At 43.0% G+C, this 19,945-nt stretch overlaps 1 protein-coding gene across 1 annotated transcript in view; it reads right to left on the reverse strand.

The window, feature by feature from the left end:
• dchs1b (dachsous cadherin-related 1b) overlaps positions 1-18,345 on the reverse strand; it is an 86,025-nt gene extending 67,680 nt beyond the window's left edge. The window contains exons 1-4 of the mRNA XM_080041534.1: positions 18,104-18,345; positions 3,479-4,324; positions 3,170-3,367; positions 1,922-2,695 (exon numbers count right to left, since the gene is read on the reverse strand). Coding sequence (XP_079897660.1) covers positions 1,922-2,695; positions 3,170-3,367; positions 3,479-4,306 — 1,800 coding nt within the window. The 5' untranslated portion in view covers positions 4,307-4,324; positions 18,104-18,345. The remainder of the gene's footprint in view (positions 1-1,921; positions 2,696-3,169; positions 3,368-3,478; positions 4,325-18,103) is intronic.
• Positions 18,346-19,945: the final 1,600 nt, after the last annotated feature.

A 19,945-nucleotide genomic window follows, 5' to 3' on the forward strand; every position in this document is an offset into this window, starting at 1 on the left:
TTGCCAAAAAACCTTCAAAGTGTAAACTTGGCCTACTGGACCAGCTGACCCAATTGTTCACTGTGTCACTATCTTGACAGGGTAAAATATGAAATGTTCCAGAAGCTCTTGAGAGAGTTGGTTGGCAAGCATATGGATGAAATACAGAACAAATCTGGAACGACATACACAGGGCTATAATCTCAGGTCTAAGAGCATCTGTGTGTGTGTGTGTGTGTGTGTGTGTGTGTGTGTGTGTGTGTGTGTGTGTGTGTGTGTGTGTGCGTGTGCGTGTGTGTGTGTTCTGAGTAGCCACATATTCCATTGGCCCAGTGAAAAAGTTTACTTCAACTACTATTATCTTGCAAATGGCTGCCTGGGGGAGACTGTCGCCCGGAAAATCTTGGCTCGGCCGGAGCGAGCCTTGAGGAACGTGCCGGAATGAGCAAATCAAGCCTTGTTCACTCTCTCTGGCATACTGGAAAACCACCCGTGATGTCTGGCATGGGATTACGCCTGCACCTAGTGCCAGAATAACTGCCGGCTGGGATTAGAAGAACGACTAACAGTTGATTACAACTGTTGCAACCACTGGAATCGAAGTCCAGGCGGTTGATTTAGTTGGTTGAGGGATATAGTATTTCAACCGATTAGCTTAATTAGGAGAAAATTACAGGGTTCGATAATTCAGCAAAAGACAGGCTTTATCTGTGATTGTTAAGACACCTCTGAAACAAATCAGGCTACAGATGAATTTATCCACATATTGTTTTTCTTTTCTTAATCCTTCCACAGGTCAATACACCTATCATCCACCTTTTTATTTTGTTTGCATCTCATAGCCCTGTCTGTACTTCCCTTGTCTCCTCTTTTTCCCAAAGAGCAGGCCCATGTGCCAGTTTCCACAGAATACCAACACGCCATCCTCTCCAAGTACATGTTAAATGAACCTGCAAAAATGTGAAACTATTTATCTAATTTCAGTCGGGTTGGTATGTTAGGGGGGCCAAAGTCTTTTTTATTAGACCCAACCTTTTAAGTTCTAGAGGCAGACTTTCCTTTAAAGTGCTGAGACACAGAAATGTTTCCCTTTTTCCTCATCCACCCCACCGCAGTGGGGTAAAACCAACCTGTAAAAACAGTTGGTCTTAACTGTTGTGCACGATGCCAAGTTACTGGAAGACAAACAGCCAGTCATCCTTTTTTTCGTTTCACAGGAGAGGTCCTCCTTGCACATAATAGCAGCTGGTAACAAGATAAAAGCAAGACAGCCGAACTGCCGCGAGATAGCGCACCCATACCAAGGGCTCGCCCTACGCTTGGTTACCGTGGCAACCATATGAGGTGAGAGAGAGGACATACCATCACAGAGTAAATCTCACCAAGGCAGCTTCAGGAATGTAGGTTGAATCTCCCTCTCTGCCTTTCTCTCTTTTTATCCTAACTTTATAAATCCTTTTCGTCTCTAAATGAACAAGTCGAGTGGCTTCACTTCTCCTCTCATAGCCCACTTATTCTAAGAATCATATCACAATGCATCACTACTTCCAAGTTCACCATCCTTTTCTGAAATAGGACTTTAAGGCAGCTTTGCACTTTGGACATGGCTTTGATTTCCAGACGCATTCATATGGATATATAAATCAGGCTTTTGCCAGGGGAGTAATCAGATGGGGCTTAAAGGGAGGGTGTCAGTGAAGAGAGAGAGAGTGAAGAAAGAGATGAGAGGACAAGGGAGACAGTGAATACTTGGTTTTGGCTGCACTAGTAGGACAATAGTGCTCTGGCCAATATGCCGCAAGATTGAGCACCATGAGAATTAAAAACAGCAGTTCCTTAACCAAATAAAGAGGCAAGGAGTACAAGAGAGCTGGATAAAAATAAGACTGAGAGAGAAAAAGAAGGCTGGAGAGTAAACTTCTTCATGTTTTTTTTCTCTTACCTCTAAGAAGCAGGTCCCAGCTGGGGTGTTCTCCTTGATGGAGGCATTGTAGAAGTTGCTGGAGAACACAGGTGTGTTGTCGTTTACATCCTGCAGAACAATGTCCACCTTTGCTGTGGACGACAGTGGCGGCCGGCCGTTATCTGTAGCAACAACGGTCACACTCGGTGTCGGCTCCGATTCAAAGTCCAGAGCGGTTGCTGTGGTAATGATCCCTGTGACTGGGTCAATGGAAAACCAGTCAGAGTGAGAGCTTTTGCCCTTGAGGAGGCTGTATCGGACGTCCCCATTGGGGCCCTGGTCCTTGTCCCTGGCAGTCACCTGTAGAACAAAGGAGCCAGGGTAGACAACCTCAGGAATAGTCTGCCTGTAGGCCTGCTGGTCAAACAGAGGGGGGTTGTCATTGACATCAGTCACCTGAATGGTAAAAGATGACTCGGCCCTGAGGGGAGGCGTGCCAGAGTCTGTGGCCATAACTCTGAGGTCATAGGAATCCCTCTCCTCTCTGTCCAAGGCCTGGTCAACGTATATCAGATAGATGATGCTGTCCTTAGTGGTAAGAGCAAACTTCCCATCGCCCCCCTCGAGGGACACATTGACGTTGGCATACTCTCCATAGTCTGGGTCGGTGACAGATATCCGAGCTACGTACTGTCCTGGTTGGGCCCCTTCTGAGATCCTCGGGGAACCGTCCTCACTGAGGAAGATGATGGTCATGGTTGGCTGGTTGTCATTGAAGTCACGTACATGTATGGTCACAAAGGCATTGGTCACCTGGGAAAAATAGTGAATAATTCATGTTACTTCGTGCCCTGACGATTTTTATCACTTTAAGGTAGTGGGACTACCGGAGCTCATTATTTTGCATATACTTTTTCAAAAAGCAGGGATTTCGTATAGGAATTCAATTTTAAACAAACTATCTTCAGTACAAGAACTTATTTAGTCCACCCAAACTTTCTAGTACCAGAAGTATTTCTTTAGCTTTTTTGAGTAAATGCTGCGAGAAGTCAATGTTTGCTACAAATTGGGGAGATCAGTTCCTTCCCACACATGGACACAGATAATTTGGGGGTTTGCGTTGACATGAAATACAAAGTAAAATCTATTTAAACTCATATGACCTTTAGCCAAACAATGATCCCTCAGGAAACCATCTTACAAAACAATGTACTGTATAACTTCTCAGCATTAAACACATAGCACTTTAAGATTAATGCACTGTAATGCATAACTACAATGCATTACCTCAGGGTGGCTGGCATTATCTCTGGCTTGGACAACAAGTTCATGGACCCTCTTCAGTTCATAGTCCAGGGGCCTGTTCAGAGTGATGACCCCTGACTTGACATCCATGACAAAGTAGCGGTCAGGATCACTCTGACGCCGGTTGATTTCATAAAGGACCAGTCCGTTATCACCCTCATCCTCATCTGTTGCAAACACCTGCAAAGTTAAGAAAGTCAAACTCATCAATTAGAATCTGGTTTTACAGAAGCAAGAACTTTTATTAAACACAAAAGTCACTATCTGAAAACTGACAATATTTGAGCTAACCTGTAGGATGCTACTGCCTTGTGGGAGACTTTCGGAGATGATAGCGTGGTATCTGCTCTGATTGAAGAATGGCGCGTGATCATTGATGTCGGTCACAATCACTTCCACAGTCATGGATCCCATCCTTCTGGGGGAGCCTCCATCAAAAGCCTCCAGAACTAGGGTGTAGGCGGAGCGTTTCTCCCTGTCCAGAGGTCCATTGACCACCAGGTCTAGATATAGAACCTTGTTAGCAGCTCTCTTGGTCTCCAGTCTGAATGCCTGGCCTACGTTGCCCTCTCGAATAGTATAACCTTGGGTTGTCAACTGGTCCTTGTCCGCATCTGTCGCAGGCTCCAAGGAAAACCTTGTCCCCACTGCAGTGTGCTCTGGGATTTTAAGATTCAATTTCTTTTTGGGGAACACAGGTGCGTGGTCATTGATGTCGTTGACAGAGACTGACACCTCTATAGTGACTCCCGTCATTGTCACAGCGGTAAAGCTATAGTGGTCCCTCTCCTCACGATCGAGGCGGCGTGCCGTGGTAATGATGCCCGTGGTTTCATCGATGTCCAGATCGCTTCCTACGCCTGTGCCCTCATGTTCTGAGATGAAATAAAGACTTGCAGTTTCACCAGGCGGTAACCCAGCACTGATGTCCCCAACAATGGTCCCTGCCGGCTGCTCTTCGTCCAGCTGGAGTTCCAGGGCTCCGAGGACTGTTGTAGATTGAACAAGAACAAGGACGATGCAGAAATAAATGAGTGTCTTCCATTGCCAGAGACTTGAACACACACAGGGTCCACTGACCCAAGCCCTCTGTCTTGACCCTTTACTTGTTAGCGGCATGGCTGGGTTCTGCTACACCTAAGAGAAACAAAAAAAGAAAAAGACAAACATATCAGCCACAGAAAAGATGTATTTATATTCGTACACAGCTATATTCAATGGTATGCGAATGGAGCAATTGAACAGCTTTTTTCTTGGAAAATTCAATAGCTCTCTTAGCAGAAAATGAAAATAAATATTTTTTTTTCAAAGTGGAGTATGTATCCTAAATCCTTGTGTGACAACCTGCTAACACTTTTACAATCCAGAACCTACATTAAATACACTGCATGATGAATTTCAAAAAATTTCCGTATAAAGTGGTAATATATAACATTTTTGAGACAGCTTAGCTGGAGAAGGAAGATCTGAAAGAGCATGAAAATGGAAGTCTGTTCAGGATCCACATTAGCTTGAGAACACTGAGAACTGAATCATAAACTATATTCATCTGAAGGATTACAAATATTATTTACTGGGTGAGAACTGACAAGTGTTCAAAGTGTCCTGAGCGGCCAAACAGTGAAATCCCAAGGGGAATCACATTTAAGACACTGAAACAGGCATGAAGATCCGTCGTTAGATTTTTATTTCATGATGGCAGATGCTTACACACGCACATATACACACAGAAATAGATGGAATGCATGGGAAAGTACGTTTAAAACAGCTTCAGCAAGGCCTTTAAGGAAAAACAGTCGTTTAAGACAGTGAGCTTGGTCTCAATGTTCCCAAAACTCTAAATCAAGTACTATTTCTAATGCTAAATGTATCTTCTCAGTCATATAATGGATCTAATCACAAACAGATACATACACTGTCTACAAATACAATACCACTACAGTCCAGGGTCAAACACTTTTTGCCAAACATATTTTGTTTGCTTTAACTTGCCCAGTGTGCCACAAGCCTCATTAGATTGCACATTGCGAAAAAGAGTTAAAAGGGCTATCTAATACTCAACTGACACCAAGTTATCCTGCAGCAATCCCACCATCTGGAACTTCCAGCAAGTTAAACAAACACCTATAATTATTTGCAAATGCTATCTGACCCAGGTTTGACACACATACTAACACAACCATAAAATTCTGGAAATGCACTCATAACTTTTCTGGTAAATTTAACCTGGATAGCCATTCTAAAGTCTCACGGGATAGATGCAAATTGTAAAACCTTGATGAGGTCTACAAATATTTAGATTATGTTCAAAATGAGACCAGTTGTTTATGCATGTTGCTCTCGTATTCATGGGGGGAGAGTTATTGAGCGTATAACTGTTCAAAACATCCTGCAATGATGAGGGACCGTCTACCATCGATATAACTTAAGTTAACTAAATCGCACTTGGAGACCAAAGGGATGCTGCATTAACAATCATCAATATTGATCACAACATTAACACATAAACTCAACAGAATGTGAATACATCCTCCCTCTAATCCCTTATGTTTGGTACAATTTACCAAAACTATAAATGTGTGATGCAGACAAAGAGCCAGTAGCAGACAGGAGGTAAGTTGTCAGTGGAGGGTGTTGGGACTTTACTGGCCAGGCATATTCAGCCAGACAATCACTCCCCATGTGCATGTATAATCTGGACTGTTAACTTCAGGAATGTCTTCCACCTCTAGAGAGAAAGCAAACCTGCTACCGGCTGCAGTAGTATTCGCACATACCTTGAATTGAAGCATTCACACTTGCACGTATACATAAAAGCCATAGGTTGACTTTCTTGCAGGCTGATGGAAAGGCTGACTTGTTCTATTCCTTATTCATTATAAGGGTGAAAACCGGCTAACTTCTAAGACATTGCATTGACTATTTCAATCACCATAATGTTACACTCATAGATATGCTGGAATACTGTATTTGGTTGTCCAGTTTAACTAAACAAAATTTAGATTGACTCATTTTCCTGTTTCTTTCCAGTACCTTTGTAAGAAATACTTTGGGGGAGAAACTAATTTATTTCTTCACTAGTATTCAGAATACATTTTTCAGCCACCCAGCCTGAGAACTGACCCTGTCCTCCTGTGGTAGTTTATGAGGCCTCTTGGGAGCAGAGATTAATAAAGTCTATAGCTCCACTGGGACAGGGGAGAGGGACAGTGATACAGGCCCCTCTAGTACGGTGGCTGACCTCTGCATGTGGTCCAGGCGGCTGCTCTGGACAGTTGCTGCAGTCTTAAACATAGAAGGCGCTACAGCAAAGGCGGCGCTCTTTTAGACAGAGCACAGTCTGCATACACACACCCTTCTCCTGTTTTGTTTCATGTGTGTCAAAGTAATTGTGAGTTTTTGTGTCTAAGGGACTTTTCTGTCTTGAAGAAGAGTAGGAGGGGGGAAAAAGGGAGAAGTTGAAAGAAGAGGCCTGAGAGACAATTAGGGGTGTGATGTTGAGGGAAACCCTTCTACCGCTGAGTCAGAGCCTTTGGAGACCCTGCACTGACAAAATGAGCCCACAGTACAATAACATAATGCAGACATTGAGAACACCAGGGAGAAGAAGAAAAAGAACAAAGCAGAGATGGAAAAAGTGGATTTAGGACAAAAAGTTACATTCTGAGGGCTGCAGTTTGCTTTGGCTTGACGGCCTTATTGTCTTCATGGGCCGCTGAATTGTGTAGGCTTACATATGGTCTAAAACTGAAGTCAGTGTGTGTGTGTGTGTGTGTGTGTGTGTGTGTGTGTGTGTGTGTGTGTGTGTGTGTGTGTGTGTGTGTGTGTGTGTGTGTGTGTGTGTGCGTGTGTATGTGTGTCCTTTTACGTCCTCTCTCCCCTCATTGCCTCAGTTGAGTGTCAGTGAAAGGTTACATTGACGAACAGATCGCACGGCTGCAGTCTGTCACTGTCAATGAGCAGTCAGCCCATGACATCATCTCCCTTTTGACGTGTGCTGTAATACACTTGTGTTTACCCTGGAAAACACGAGCCGATGAGGAATGGAGACAGCGAGGGCTAAAATATAGCTCATGCTGAAAGGATACTGGCTCAGACAGATGGCCAGCGCAGTAAAAGACAAACCACCTGATTAACTCCCTCTAGTGGCACTATTTGTAAAAAGTTGTGCTAATTATGATAACTCATGTTTCCAGATGCATTGCAGTACCTCTCATCTAATTTAAAATGTTCAAATTGGACAGAGAACACCTGTCTGTGGCATTTTTTGTATGACTGTGTCTTTGAAGCCTGCGCAACACATGTGCACGTGAGCAGTGACATCATCTCTATGCGACCACATTGACAGGCAGGGCAGACCCGGCGGGCTCCATGCAGTCTCCGCCACATTATTATCTGGCATTGCACCCCCATAATCTGCCTCTGCTGCGCGCAAGCCTCAAAGCCTCAAATGCATGGGCCTCCACTCTTAAGTGCTGTTACCATATAATAGAAAACCATAGTGTTTTCTATAGGATGGGAACATTTAAAGAAGTATAATATGTCTATGAGGATGTGTGTGTGTGTGTGTGTTTACGCTGTCACATCACAGTTGTGAGGAATAACTTTTCCTCATGCAATGCCAATTCCATACTGGCCTTCCTATCTCCATATCCCCCCTCTCATGTCCGTCCCTCCTCCTTCCCTCCGTCCATCCCCTCTAATGGATTTTGCAGATCTAGCTGGGCACGCCATAGCTACCCGTGGCCAAACTAAACACGACCCAAAGTCACGGAGTTGTTTCAAGTAAAAAAAAAATGGCCACTCCATAGCTATGTTTTGTGTACTTTGATGGGGCGGCAAAGGATTGCAGTCAGCTAGTTCCTCAGTGGTTGAGAGGTCTGGCATAGTCTCTAGATAGTTGGCAGCCACTGATTCAGCCCTGCGACTGCTTCTGTGTCACCCAGAACAAACACTGGCCATATCCTGTGACTGACAGTGCAGTCAGACAGGGGAAAGAATACAGGAAAAAAGCTGTCAAAGTGCCTGCCATCAAGACAGAGACCGGATACAATTTTGCCATTGCATATTAATAACCCCAACTGCAAAAAATCTGATAGATGGGAGTTGTTTTCCAACTTTTGCAACAGCTTTCCGTGCCAACCATGTCAGGCAGCCACGTGCTCATTATGGCGTTAAGATGCTATGTTGTAGCTTTGCTGTAATTGAAAAGTGTATAACAAAATCTTTTTATAAGGGTTCTCAGCAAGTGTACAATTACAGCGAGGCTAGAGCGATGCCAAAACTTTAAATGGCTGCGGGTGAAAGGTTAGGCTGGGCTGTGGTGAAGCGAGATGGAGCGGTCTGCAGTGTGAAAGCTTGGTGAGAAGAGGGAGGGAAGGCTGAGAGTCTGGTGAGGGGTAGAGGATGGAGGAATGCTTTTGCATCTCAGTTTTCATGTCGTTTGGGCCATGTGTGTTTAAGGGGGGCGACAACTATGACCCCTGTCTCCCCTACAGTTGCCTTTCCAGGGATCTCTGGATATAGATGTCGCGTTTTCCAACCCCAGCTGTCACCAGCACTATGAGTACATGCATGTGTGCATTGTGGCCGTGTATTTAAGTCCCCCTCTTTCCACATATACCTATTTTTCCTTACATTCTCCTCCAAGAGTCTACATGTAAACTGGATATCGATTTAGATTAATTTCCATTACTGACTCAAATAAAACACAATCAACCCTGATTCTAAAGTAGCACCAGCCCCCCAGACAGCCAGACGACTACTGTCTGGACAGTTACACACACACACTGAAATATACATGGACATACTGCACCAAAACACAATCAATATTAATACTACTATGTGCCGACTGCCGAGAGAGTTCATGAATGTGTCATACAATTGGGTTACCTCGCGCAGGGGAAGCCAGCAGCCGTAAAAGCTCTCGCAACTTGTGAAACCCAACCGATTTGGTTTGGGGGAGAGCGGTCAAGTCTAAGTAAGTTTGAATTAATTATGATGAAGTGGGGACCAGTTAGTTGGCAGCTCTGAGCTGTAGCTGAAATGCTTCATCTGATACAGGGTTGAAACTTAATACAGCCACAATACATAGTGTAAAAGTGGAAGTGAAAGCGGAGTATGTAAAAGTTACAATTCATTGTTTTCAAATCTGATGGTTAACTGCATCTTTTGACCTCTTTCTTTGAATCTAATTCAGAATGTTACCAGTGATTACAAACTTTGGCACAGAGGAACTGAGGTAACGCGTTTCCCAGTTTAACTCAGCTCTGTGAAAGCCTTTGTATTTGATTCAGTCCCTGAAATGTTGCTCTGGAGTTTTATTTTATGACTTATTTCCTACATAAATGTCCATGTCAGTGACATCAGTGAGGCAGCAGAGGGTGAGGGGAAAGGGGGGGGGGGCACGGGGTAGACACTACGGTCAGGTCACAGGGAGAGTGAGCCTCTGTGCCATGAGCCCATGCTGAGGCTTATAGATTTAGAGGCCATGTGGCAGTTTTTAGTTCTATTCTGGTGAGCAGAAAGGAAAATAAAGGACACAAGCCTTATTCCCCTGTCCAGATGAATGTTTGAATCAGACGTTTTCATTCCAATCCAAAAGGTATGTGGAGAGTAAGATATGTTTTCATGGTTTGGCTCCATACTCTCATTTGGATGTGAAACGATGTGGTCAAAATAAGGTTAAAGTGCTGACTTGTGTTTTACTCTCAGCAATAAAAGAACAGTCCTGGTTGTACACTATGTTTTTTTTTTCATTTTCGGTCCAGTGCTATTTAAGGTATTATGTAATAAAACAAGTTTTTGCTACAGTACGTTGCATCCCATTCATAGCATGCAATAAAACCAATCAACTGCTCTTTGTAGTCACTGTCACTGTGTATCCTAAAGCCCCTACGAGGAACTTTTAAATGTCAAAGCCAACATTTTCGAATCATGGTGCCGCTAGAATCAACAAAACCTGAAAGCTCCTATAGCTACTTAAATTCCTCCTATAATGAGCTATGGACTAATGTATTGTAGGGTGCCACTATTACAAGTCATGACTAGTTAAAAGTTATCAAATCTGTCTCAATGTAACTCTACTGCAAGAAAAGTTCATGCTACACATGAATTTCTGCATCCCTCCACCTATATTCTAATACAAGTCCTTGGGGAAATCAGCAGGGGGAAAACAACTGTAGAAGACTCCGAAACTCCGCAGCACAAAGCTGGTGCGATGACTCAGATTTATTTATTTACCCACACAGAGCCTGCCAAGCTGGAATATAGTCACTCACACTAACATACTGCACCGAGTCCCCTGTGACTAAACGTCCTAGATTTTAACCGCCCGACAGAACAGAACAGAAGGGAGAACGAGAGCGTTACATTACGTCAAAGATGGAAAGAGGAGAGCGGAGGAAAAAGTGGAACTAGGAGGTGCTGAAGAGAAAGTTTGATTCCGAATGAGGTCTTCCTTCAAAAACAATGTGATGGAGAAAGAAACACAAAAGAAGTTCAACTTAGTGAGTGTGTGCCAAAACACACACACATGCATGTAGACTCAAAAGGCACACGCATAAATAATGCACCCTCTGGACCATCAGTGAAGCCATGGAGCAAGTGAAAACACAGCCGGAGGTGATTCACTAACCTTCAAGGCCAAACTGCCAAGTGAATGTGCAGTGAGTTTTTGTTCCTCTGATGAGTATGTGTGTGTGTGTGTGTGTGTGTGTGTGTGTGTGTGTGTGTGGTGTGTGTGTGTGTGTGTGTGTGTGTGTGTGCATATGTGTATGTCCCGCCATTTATTGAGGAGAAAAATGGAGAGTTTGAAGAAGAGAAAGAATAAAAACAATAAAACCAAATAAAGAGGACGAGGCCAGCTGAGTCAGAAGAAGAATCAAAACAATGGCGAGGTAAGGTGTCCCTGTAGGTGAAGCAGCAGCTGCCATCTAACCATCAGTCATGGCATCTCCCCATCAGAGCACATTTATTATATCCCACAAGGACAGGTTCTCAAGCCGAACCGAGTCCACTAGTCTGTCCAACGTCATTACCTCACTGGTGAATTCCGTTGCTTCAACTAACTGCTTCTTTATTCATGAAATGCATGTTGACCACTGTCTTTGAAGAGAACATTGATTCAATAATATGTGGTGAAAAGCACAACAATGACTGGGAGTAGTCAAGCATCAGGAAATGTTCTTATCAGTGGTGAAAGACATTCCAATGTACAAACAGGTATATTTAAGTGCTTTATTTGGCTGCATATATACACACACAGAAGGCACTGAGATACATTCCCTGAAGGTTATCCTCACTTTTAATGCCTTAACTTTAACCCAGTCACAATTCTAAACCTATAAGACCATTAAATGAATGGATGGTGGAACGGATTGTTGTTCCCGGATGACAGGTGAGTCCATAACATGTGGCAATATGAACAGACTATTGTTGCCATAATGAATATTTTACCACCACAATTACCCCCCATCCCACCAACACCCTATACCCGAAACACATACACAAAAACACACACACACACACACACACACACACACACACACACACACACACACACACACCACAGTATTGTTTCAGAAGACTCACAGGCGTCTTAATGAAAAAACAAAGGGAAAGGTTCAAAGACAAAACACTCAGCTGATAGCCAAAACAGGGTCAGGAGAAGGGAAACCAAAGATCCATCTCAATTAACATAGTAACTTAAACACATGCGCGCACACACACACACACACACACACACACACACACACACACACACACATGCCAGACAAGGACATAGGCTACTTTATCTCTTTCTGCATTCCACCCAATGAAATAATCATTGACATTGCTTCAATTTGCTTGACAGTACACCAGGCACTAGGTGTTATCAGTTCATGTTATTGTTTCAGGAAATGTGTAAATATCAATCAAGTGATTTTAAAAAAACAAGAGTTTTCCCAAATAACAAATTGTTTTTACTAGGGTGAAATGAGGTCACTATCCTTCTTAGACTTAATTTCATTGGGAGAGACTGACATTTTAGTTTTTCTTTGGCTGACAGATCTGGGAAACAATCAAAATCTGTAATTACTCATCTCTAGCTCAGAATTCGGGACAGTGACTTGGCTTGTGTGTTATTAAATTTGCCATTAACTCTTGGGTTAGTGGCGCGCCAACAGCTGTTCCTCCAAGAGAATGCCTTTGTATCATGTTACTCCATTATATTTCTTGTCGTAAGCCTGGGACTCAAGTCTGTCTGTCTTTGTTTTAATTTGCTATATGAAGATCGACACACATCTATACTCATCAGTTAGTGATGATCAAAGGGAACCGAGAAACAAAACACATACGTAATGAATGGGTTCGAGGCTCCAAAATGAAAAGTGTACTTCTAGACATGTCTATGGCAAACACAGAATAGCAATTTTCATATTCCCAAAAGGTCACTGCTTTCAATCTCCGAGGTATCAAGGTTCGGAAAAACACTTTCCCACCACCTTTTTTCTTTTCCCTCGTGTCACATCGCCCACACACAACTAGTCTCTGAATCCCTTCACTTGCATAACACGTTGCACTACCTGAACTGCAATGCCCTACATGCGGCTCTCCGCTCTGTGCAAGTGTTTGAAGTTACCAGCAGCAACTCAGATCATGTCACTTCATTAAAAACACATGAGACACCAGTAAGCCGGGCCCCTCTCTCTCTCTCTCTCTCTCTCTCTCTCTCTCTCTCTCTCTCTCTCTCTCTCTCTCTCTCTCTCTCTCTCTCTCTCTCTCTCTCTCTCTCTCTCTCTCTCTCTCTCTCTCTCTCTCTCTCTCTCTCTCTCTCTCTCTCTCTCTCTCTCTCTCTCTCTCTCTCTCTCTCTCTCTCTCTCTCTCTCTCTCAGCTTGCCTCACAGTTTAGACCCTTCTCATCCATCAAGCTCCCAGATGGGCAGGAGTTACCACATTTCATTCATCTCTGCTCAGGGCCATTCCAACATGTATGTCTTTATGTGGGAAATTAAATGAATATACCACTCCATTCATAAAAAAACGTGTGAATAACCTGCACTCCGCCAGTCTGTCAGTCTGGCCGCCATCTCAATAGGGATGAATAAATAGGATACACTACTGGAAAATTAATGGATTGGTGGATAAACATACAATGAATATAATTGTAAATGTTATACAGTAATTTTGAGTTTTGAAATGTTGGCCGGATAAAGGAAAGGTTTTGGGAAATGACTAGGAAAAACTTTCACAGATTGTTTGCATTTTATAGATGATTAGTCAGGAAAATAATCCAGAGATTAATCATTTGTGGAAATAGTTTCCGTACTGTAATGAGATCTCCATAAACTACACAGCAATATCCTACGGCCAAACTCTTCTACGCATGCCATGCACCCATGCCCAGGATGCAAATCCAGACATCAGATGATGTAGCCACACTTTGGCACTCGGGAGCCAGTGTCACACGTCCAACCCACGATATAGAGAAGCACAGGATGGGGAAACTCAACAAAACACCAGGCTTTATAAAGAACTTCCATCTGCAGCTTTCTCCAGGAATATCAAACGCATTCCCATCGGCCATTATCGCAGATCCTAAGGCCTGGTCTGGCTACTGTGGATCATTGTTTGTTGTCAAATTTGAGTATTATACTGTAGCAAGTTGAATAATTTAAAACTCTGACAATTAACTATTATTGAGGGGAAGTAGTCTCCCCAAAGCCTCGCAAACAGCACCTACTGCCCTGCAGTGTGAAAAAATTGCTTTATTGTATTGGCCTTTCCCATTCCGCTGAGCTGATCAATAAACTAATAGGATCCATACCACTGCCTGGACAAAAACCATGAATGACAACAGACCTGGGCCTCAGAACAAACAAAAATGGAATTGTTCAATGTCAAAACTGCAGCCAGTGTGTTCAGTCATTTCTTTTGATTGGTTGAATTAGTCATACTGTAATATCTTATCCAGAACTGCATTTAGATGGGTTTTCTGTAAGGTAAAATCTGTATTCCCCAAAGGAGAAGAGTGACTATGGCATAATGTCAGAAAATAGGCTTTAGTCCTTGTTAAAAGATGAAGTATGACAAAGGATGATTGTATGTCTGGGTTTGGTACATATGCCCATAATGTATGTTATACAAAAACATCACTACTACAACATTATATCCAAAGGTTGTAGAATCAAGAAATGAAGAATGAACCTGGGTAGGCCTACTCAAGTGTATGGATGTATGGTCAGGCAAAATAAATTATGAATTTACAACCTGACGCTTTTATCTTGGTTTGATGTGTGATGTGTACTGAAGAATGTCCACCAATGTGTCATTGCAAAATGGCAGACTTGATGACTGTAGCTGCCATGGCAACCAAGAATCCCCCTGAGGGTGTAGTTAACGAAATGTGGAAAAATCAGCAAAAGGGAATTCCTTATCAATGGGAATCTTATTTTTCTGACTCTACAACTAAAGCTATTAATAACAGCCTGGCTTTCCTGTGGATGGATGATGCGAATGTAAGTGGCTTCCCAGGAAACCGGCGCTGTTTCCTCACGCAATGCTGCAGCTTAACAATGGATACAGTTCACATGCTGCCTTATGAAACTAAAATTACATGATGTTCCCTCAATATTTGGGTCTTTGGGTTTATGTTATGTCGAAGACGGTGTTCTGAGATGTAAATAAAACCACCCAACACTAACCCTAGGCATCAGTGGCATGCAGTTGGGGTAAATATTTCCACTTGCTTCTTGTGGAGCCTGGGAGGAGGTAAACAATCCCATCAATCTTACTTTAGTTTTTTTTGTTGTTGTTTCTCATTGCTTCCTGTTCAACACTACGTATTAACTATGTGTGTTTCATTTGTATACTTGTGAGGACATATGTTGCTGCTTCTCCTTATCTAAAGGTGATCATTTAGCATTTATAGCACTTGGTGTTAAGAGTCAGGATTTGGTTGGGGTTTAGGGTACAGGTCATTTCTGGGAATATAATTGAGTGAGGTAAGGTGAGGGTTGTGAAGGAGTTTGTTCTGTGTATATGATTGGATGTGTCTTTTTGTATGTGTGTGTATGGGATGAAGAGAGAGAGAGGAGGAGAAAGAGAGGGAGAGAGGAGGAGAGGGAGAGGGGGCGGGAGTGTCTGAGTCACTTTCCGATATTTGTACCCAGACACTGATTTCCCATGCATAGAAAACAAAACCCAGGAAAAAACATTTCTGCGATACAATTAGACACAATTGTAGTTATTTCTTTTTAAGTTGTAACATTTGGGTTGTAAGTAGCTTTCTGTTTTTTCCTCCTCCCTCTATCTCTCTATTTCTACGTTGACAGCACGTCATGATTTGAGTTGATAAGCTGAAGCAGGTTTTACACCAAAGCCTTAACTTATCAGTTTTCTCTGCAAAATGTCACATTGTATTCGAACTTGAATGGGTTATAGGATAAAATCAGGCACATGATGAAACTTGACTAAACTTGAAAAAGACATGTATTTTGTTTGTAATGGTTTTGTGGGGTCTACAAACAGGAAAACAGTGTATACATAACAAGCAGGTTTTCTGTGTCAATGTGGGTGGCGAAGGCGTAATTTGATTACTTTGTATATCTCCAGAGTTTAAACCCTCAAGATTGTTTAAGATTTGCAGAAGATGAATTAAGCCTCAACTTGGTCATCCCAATAATACCATTAGAATAAACTTAACATTTTTGTGAAAGAATGTGGATGGGTGTATAACATTTCATCTTGAAAAGGAGCTTAATTGACTAAAGCTTAAAGCAGAGATTTACCAAGAATCAAGTAGAATAAAGCCCAGAAACCAAGCCCAGTTTGATGCCCCGCTGCTGCCAAAACAAACCCAAATGGATGCCATACACCCTGAAGGAGTTAGGGGTTGAGGGTAGTGGGTATACCGTATTGGGTAGGGGGTACTGTTAAAACCCGACTCCCCCCCCCCAGAAAAAAGGCATATTAAGTCTTTCAACAGCTGTCCATGTATTTTGAACACAACTTTGATGAGAGTCAACCTTCTGACCCTTCCACAGTCAGTATCATAGCCATCCATTCTGCTCCAGAGAACCTATAAAGTGCAAGGTAAACACCACACTGTTTGCTTAGTTGATAAGCTCAACAAAAGGACTTGACACCGAACTGAATGAATAGTCCTCTCTGCCCTCAAAAACACAGGCAGTGGAATAAAACAAAAACAAAGGTGGTAATGGGAGTAGCATCATTCATCACAGCTGTCCTTGATGATAAAATAAAGATAAATAAAAACATCTTGAATCAAAACTATACGGTCGAGGTGGACACCTCAGCTGCCACTCTCTAAAATCAGCCACGGCAAGATTCCATTAAATGGTTAAATATGCTCAAAATTCGAATCCCTTCTTTCATAATTGCATCCTTTAAAAAATGACAACATTGAATTCAAGAATCAAGCCCACAATATAATAACTAAACTTGTGTTTGTTTTAATTGCCCCAACTGTGGAAAGTATCCAGAGTGTGTTACACTCCTCCTGTATATAGGAGTTCCTCTAAGCAGCTGATGTGCGTAAGTATAAGTTGTTTGCACAAACATAAGCCCTATACTGGGTTGTAGCCGCACCAACAGATATCCATATGGTTCCTGTTAGAGAACGTCTTGCTGCACGCCTCATCACTTAGCAAAAAAACACAAAACTCTTTACTGGTTTTTATGCGGACCAGAGGCTGAGGCCAGTGTGCTTCAGAGCTGGAGCACACGGCACCATGTAAGTGGATAGTGTAATAATGCAAAGATCCGTGTCCCCTCCTTACAGCAGAAAACCAGGGAGTTGTGGATGCCAGAGGACACCAGATATGACTGGAATAAGTATTGTGGTTTGGTGCTTAAATATGCCCCTGGGTTCCCATTTTTAGCTTTTGGCCATGTAAACATATACAGACACAAATGGCAGCTTTAAATACACTTCTTGTTCAAAAAAAGAAATACAATTGTTTCAACTTGATAACAAAAGTAACCTGAAATCCTCTTGGGCTTCTTATTTTTTGGATTTAATGGTCTGTGTTGGCGACTGAGATTGTCCCTCTGCAACCTTTTGGTTCTGTTTTGATAATCATACAGTGAAAGGGGAACCTAAACCATAATAGGTAAAGTGGGCCCTGCTGTAGCTAATGGCCTAAGTGCCTTATTGCTCAAAGGCACACAACAACAGCACTTCAAATTCTATCCACTGGCGACGCCTCACAGTCTCCCCAAAACCCCTGCACTGTCACATCAGTCGGTCTCACTGGAAAATAGTCCAAAAGTATGCTGGCCCACTTTGTGCACTTCATGGTGTGTTTCCCATTACGTGGCTCTGTTCTCTCTCCAAAACAAAGTGTATTCGCTCTAAGCTGGCAACCAGGGAGAAGAAACCCCATCACTTAGTGTTATTAAATAGTTCCATAAGACATACAGATCCACTGGCCCACTAGACTAAACTCCCTTTCGTGCTTAACACATATATTAAAAAAGGGACCTCACTAATTTTTCTCTTCTTCTTTCAACCTGGCTGTTTAGTTGGCTTGGTTTTGAATTGGAGTCAATAATCAATATAAGGCTATATGCTGCATCCCCATGATCCATTGATATTGCAATACTATTGTAGCCTCTCTCGTATGCCCCCCCCCCCCCCCCCCCCCACACACACACACACACACACACACACACACACACACACACACACACACACACACACACACACACACACACACACACACACACTCACACCCTTTGGACAGCTAGTGGGGTGCAGATAATGCAAGGTGCACCCATCAATGTGGAGAACCAGAAGCTTCCACCCCACAAGAGCTCATTTCTCTACCTTTACCCCTCAGTAATAAATGAAATGCATCAGTGAACGTGGACACACACAGAGGGAATGGGAATAAAGGAGCTGTCACTACTTACATTCATCTGACCCACACCGCAGCTTTGGATGTGCGCTCTGGATATCCCAATCCAAAACTGATTAGTATGCAAACGGGTTTCCAATTCCTCCCTCCCAAAAACGACAGACAAATCCACCGGGGGAAAACAAAAATCTTGAATGGAGCCGTGCTGTCCTGTCCTGTCCAGCTGGACTGGGCTTTTTCTTATTTTTACATAATATCCACAATATGACAGTTGGGTCCAATTCCACAGATTTTCTAATCCGGTATAACGTTAGGTTGGTGGTAGCCTATTCCTCCGTCCCCGTGTGTCAGGTGAGCCGCGCGTTTGGAATCAGCTGGAGAGGCGCTTCGGTTTCTTTGCTGTCTGCAGAAGGAAGAAGCCGTCTGTGGCCCTGCAGAGATCTTCTCAGTCTCTCGCTGATTTCTAACGTTTCTATCCTCTTTTTCCCTGTCTCTCTCTCTCTCCTTCTCTCTCAGCATCCAGTCACGGCGTGTGTAAGCGTGTGTTCGGCTGGCTGAGACAGAGCTGCTTCGGGGCACCGTGCACCTCACCGACTGAAAGCCAACTCCTCCACCGCAAGGCCCAGCCCCCCCGACTCTCCTCCTCCCTTCACCGACTTGGGTTGCTAATTTATTCGGGTATAGCTACACACAAAAGAGGGGAGGGGAAGGGGAGCGGGAGGCAGAAGAAGAGGGAGACTGTGGAATACAGTAGGGGAGAGCGAACAGAGGGGGATGCAGAGCAGACTTTGGTGCCCCCCAGCTCCGTTTAGTGGAAGTAGTCTTTGAGACAAAGGAGCGCAACATGCAACATCAAAAGAGGAGTTGAGCTCAGCAATTTTCACAATGCATGGAAAGAGAAATCAACCGCAACCTTTGTATCCTTCGTTAAGACTTAATATTATAATATGATCTAGAAAGAAAGCAAAAACATTTCACAAAGCCAAGTCTCTTTAAAACATTTAAGGATTTTTGTATTTCATCTCTTGAAATTTTTGAAGAATCATAATTATTATAATTGTTTATTTTGGGTGTGAGGCTAATACTGCAATTGTGGACATCAAAAACGTGTGTTTTGTTTATGATTTTTTATTTTTACACAGATACAATCACATTTCGAGTTCTGGTATGCTATACTACAAACAAAGATTAGGGTGTAATGTCAAATGAAGTTTGCATGACAATGGTCATCATAATCATGTAAGATTAATATGCAAAAAGCTTGCATAGCCTATTTATTTTACATGCAAAAACAGTGACCTATTGGATTCATTGTTCATTTCATATGGGTTCTAAGACTGACACATATTCGAGTAATTTAACATTGCATTCAAGATGTTAAATTTGAATAAGGTTTAAGATATCTGGATGTAAAAGTTTAAGAGAGGAAGCAGCAGAAAAGTAGCCTGGTCCTACCAGACCATCTTACTTCATTTCATTTGTACAGAAGTCTACTGACTATACTGAAGAGAAATGAAAATTGAGCGGAAGTAGGTAGGTGGGCGGTGCCAGGCTAGCGGAAAAGGCTTTGCTTAGGTTCACACACACACACACATACACACACACACACACACACACACACACACACACACACACACACACACACACACACACACACACACACCACACCACACACACACACCCTTTGGACTGCTAGCATCAGCAAGATAGTAGTCATTCATCATCCATGATTTTAGGTCAAGGCTCCACCTGCATCACTGAGGCAGAGCGAGGGAAAGGGATGCGGAGGAGGAGGAGGAGAAGGTAGGAGTGAACATGGGGAGGGGTCTGCCAGTGGGCGTTGGAGGCGTTGGACCAAGGACAGCAATCAATCTGTCCCCTCTTGCTTTTGGAAGAC

The sequence above is a fragment of the Ammodytes marinus genome (genome assembly GCF_949987685.1).
Source record: "Ammodytes marinus genome assembly, chromosome: 14".
In the NCBI taxonomy this organism is placed as follows: Eukaryota; Metazoa; Chordata; class Actinopteri; order Uranoscopiformes; family Ammodytidae; genus Ammodytes; species Ammodytes marinus.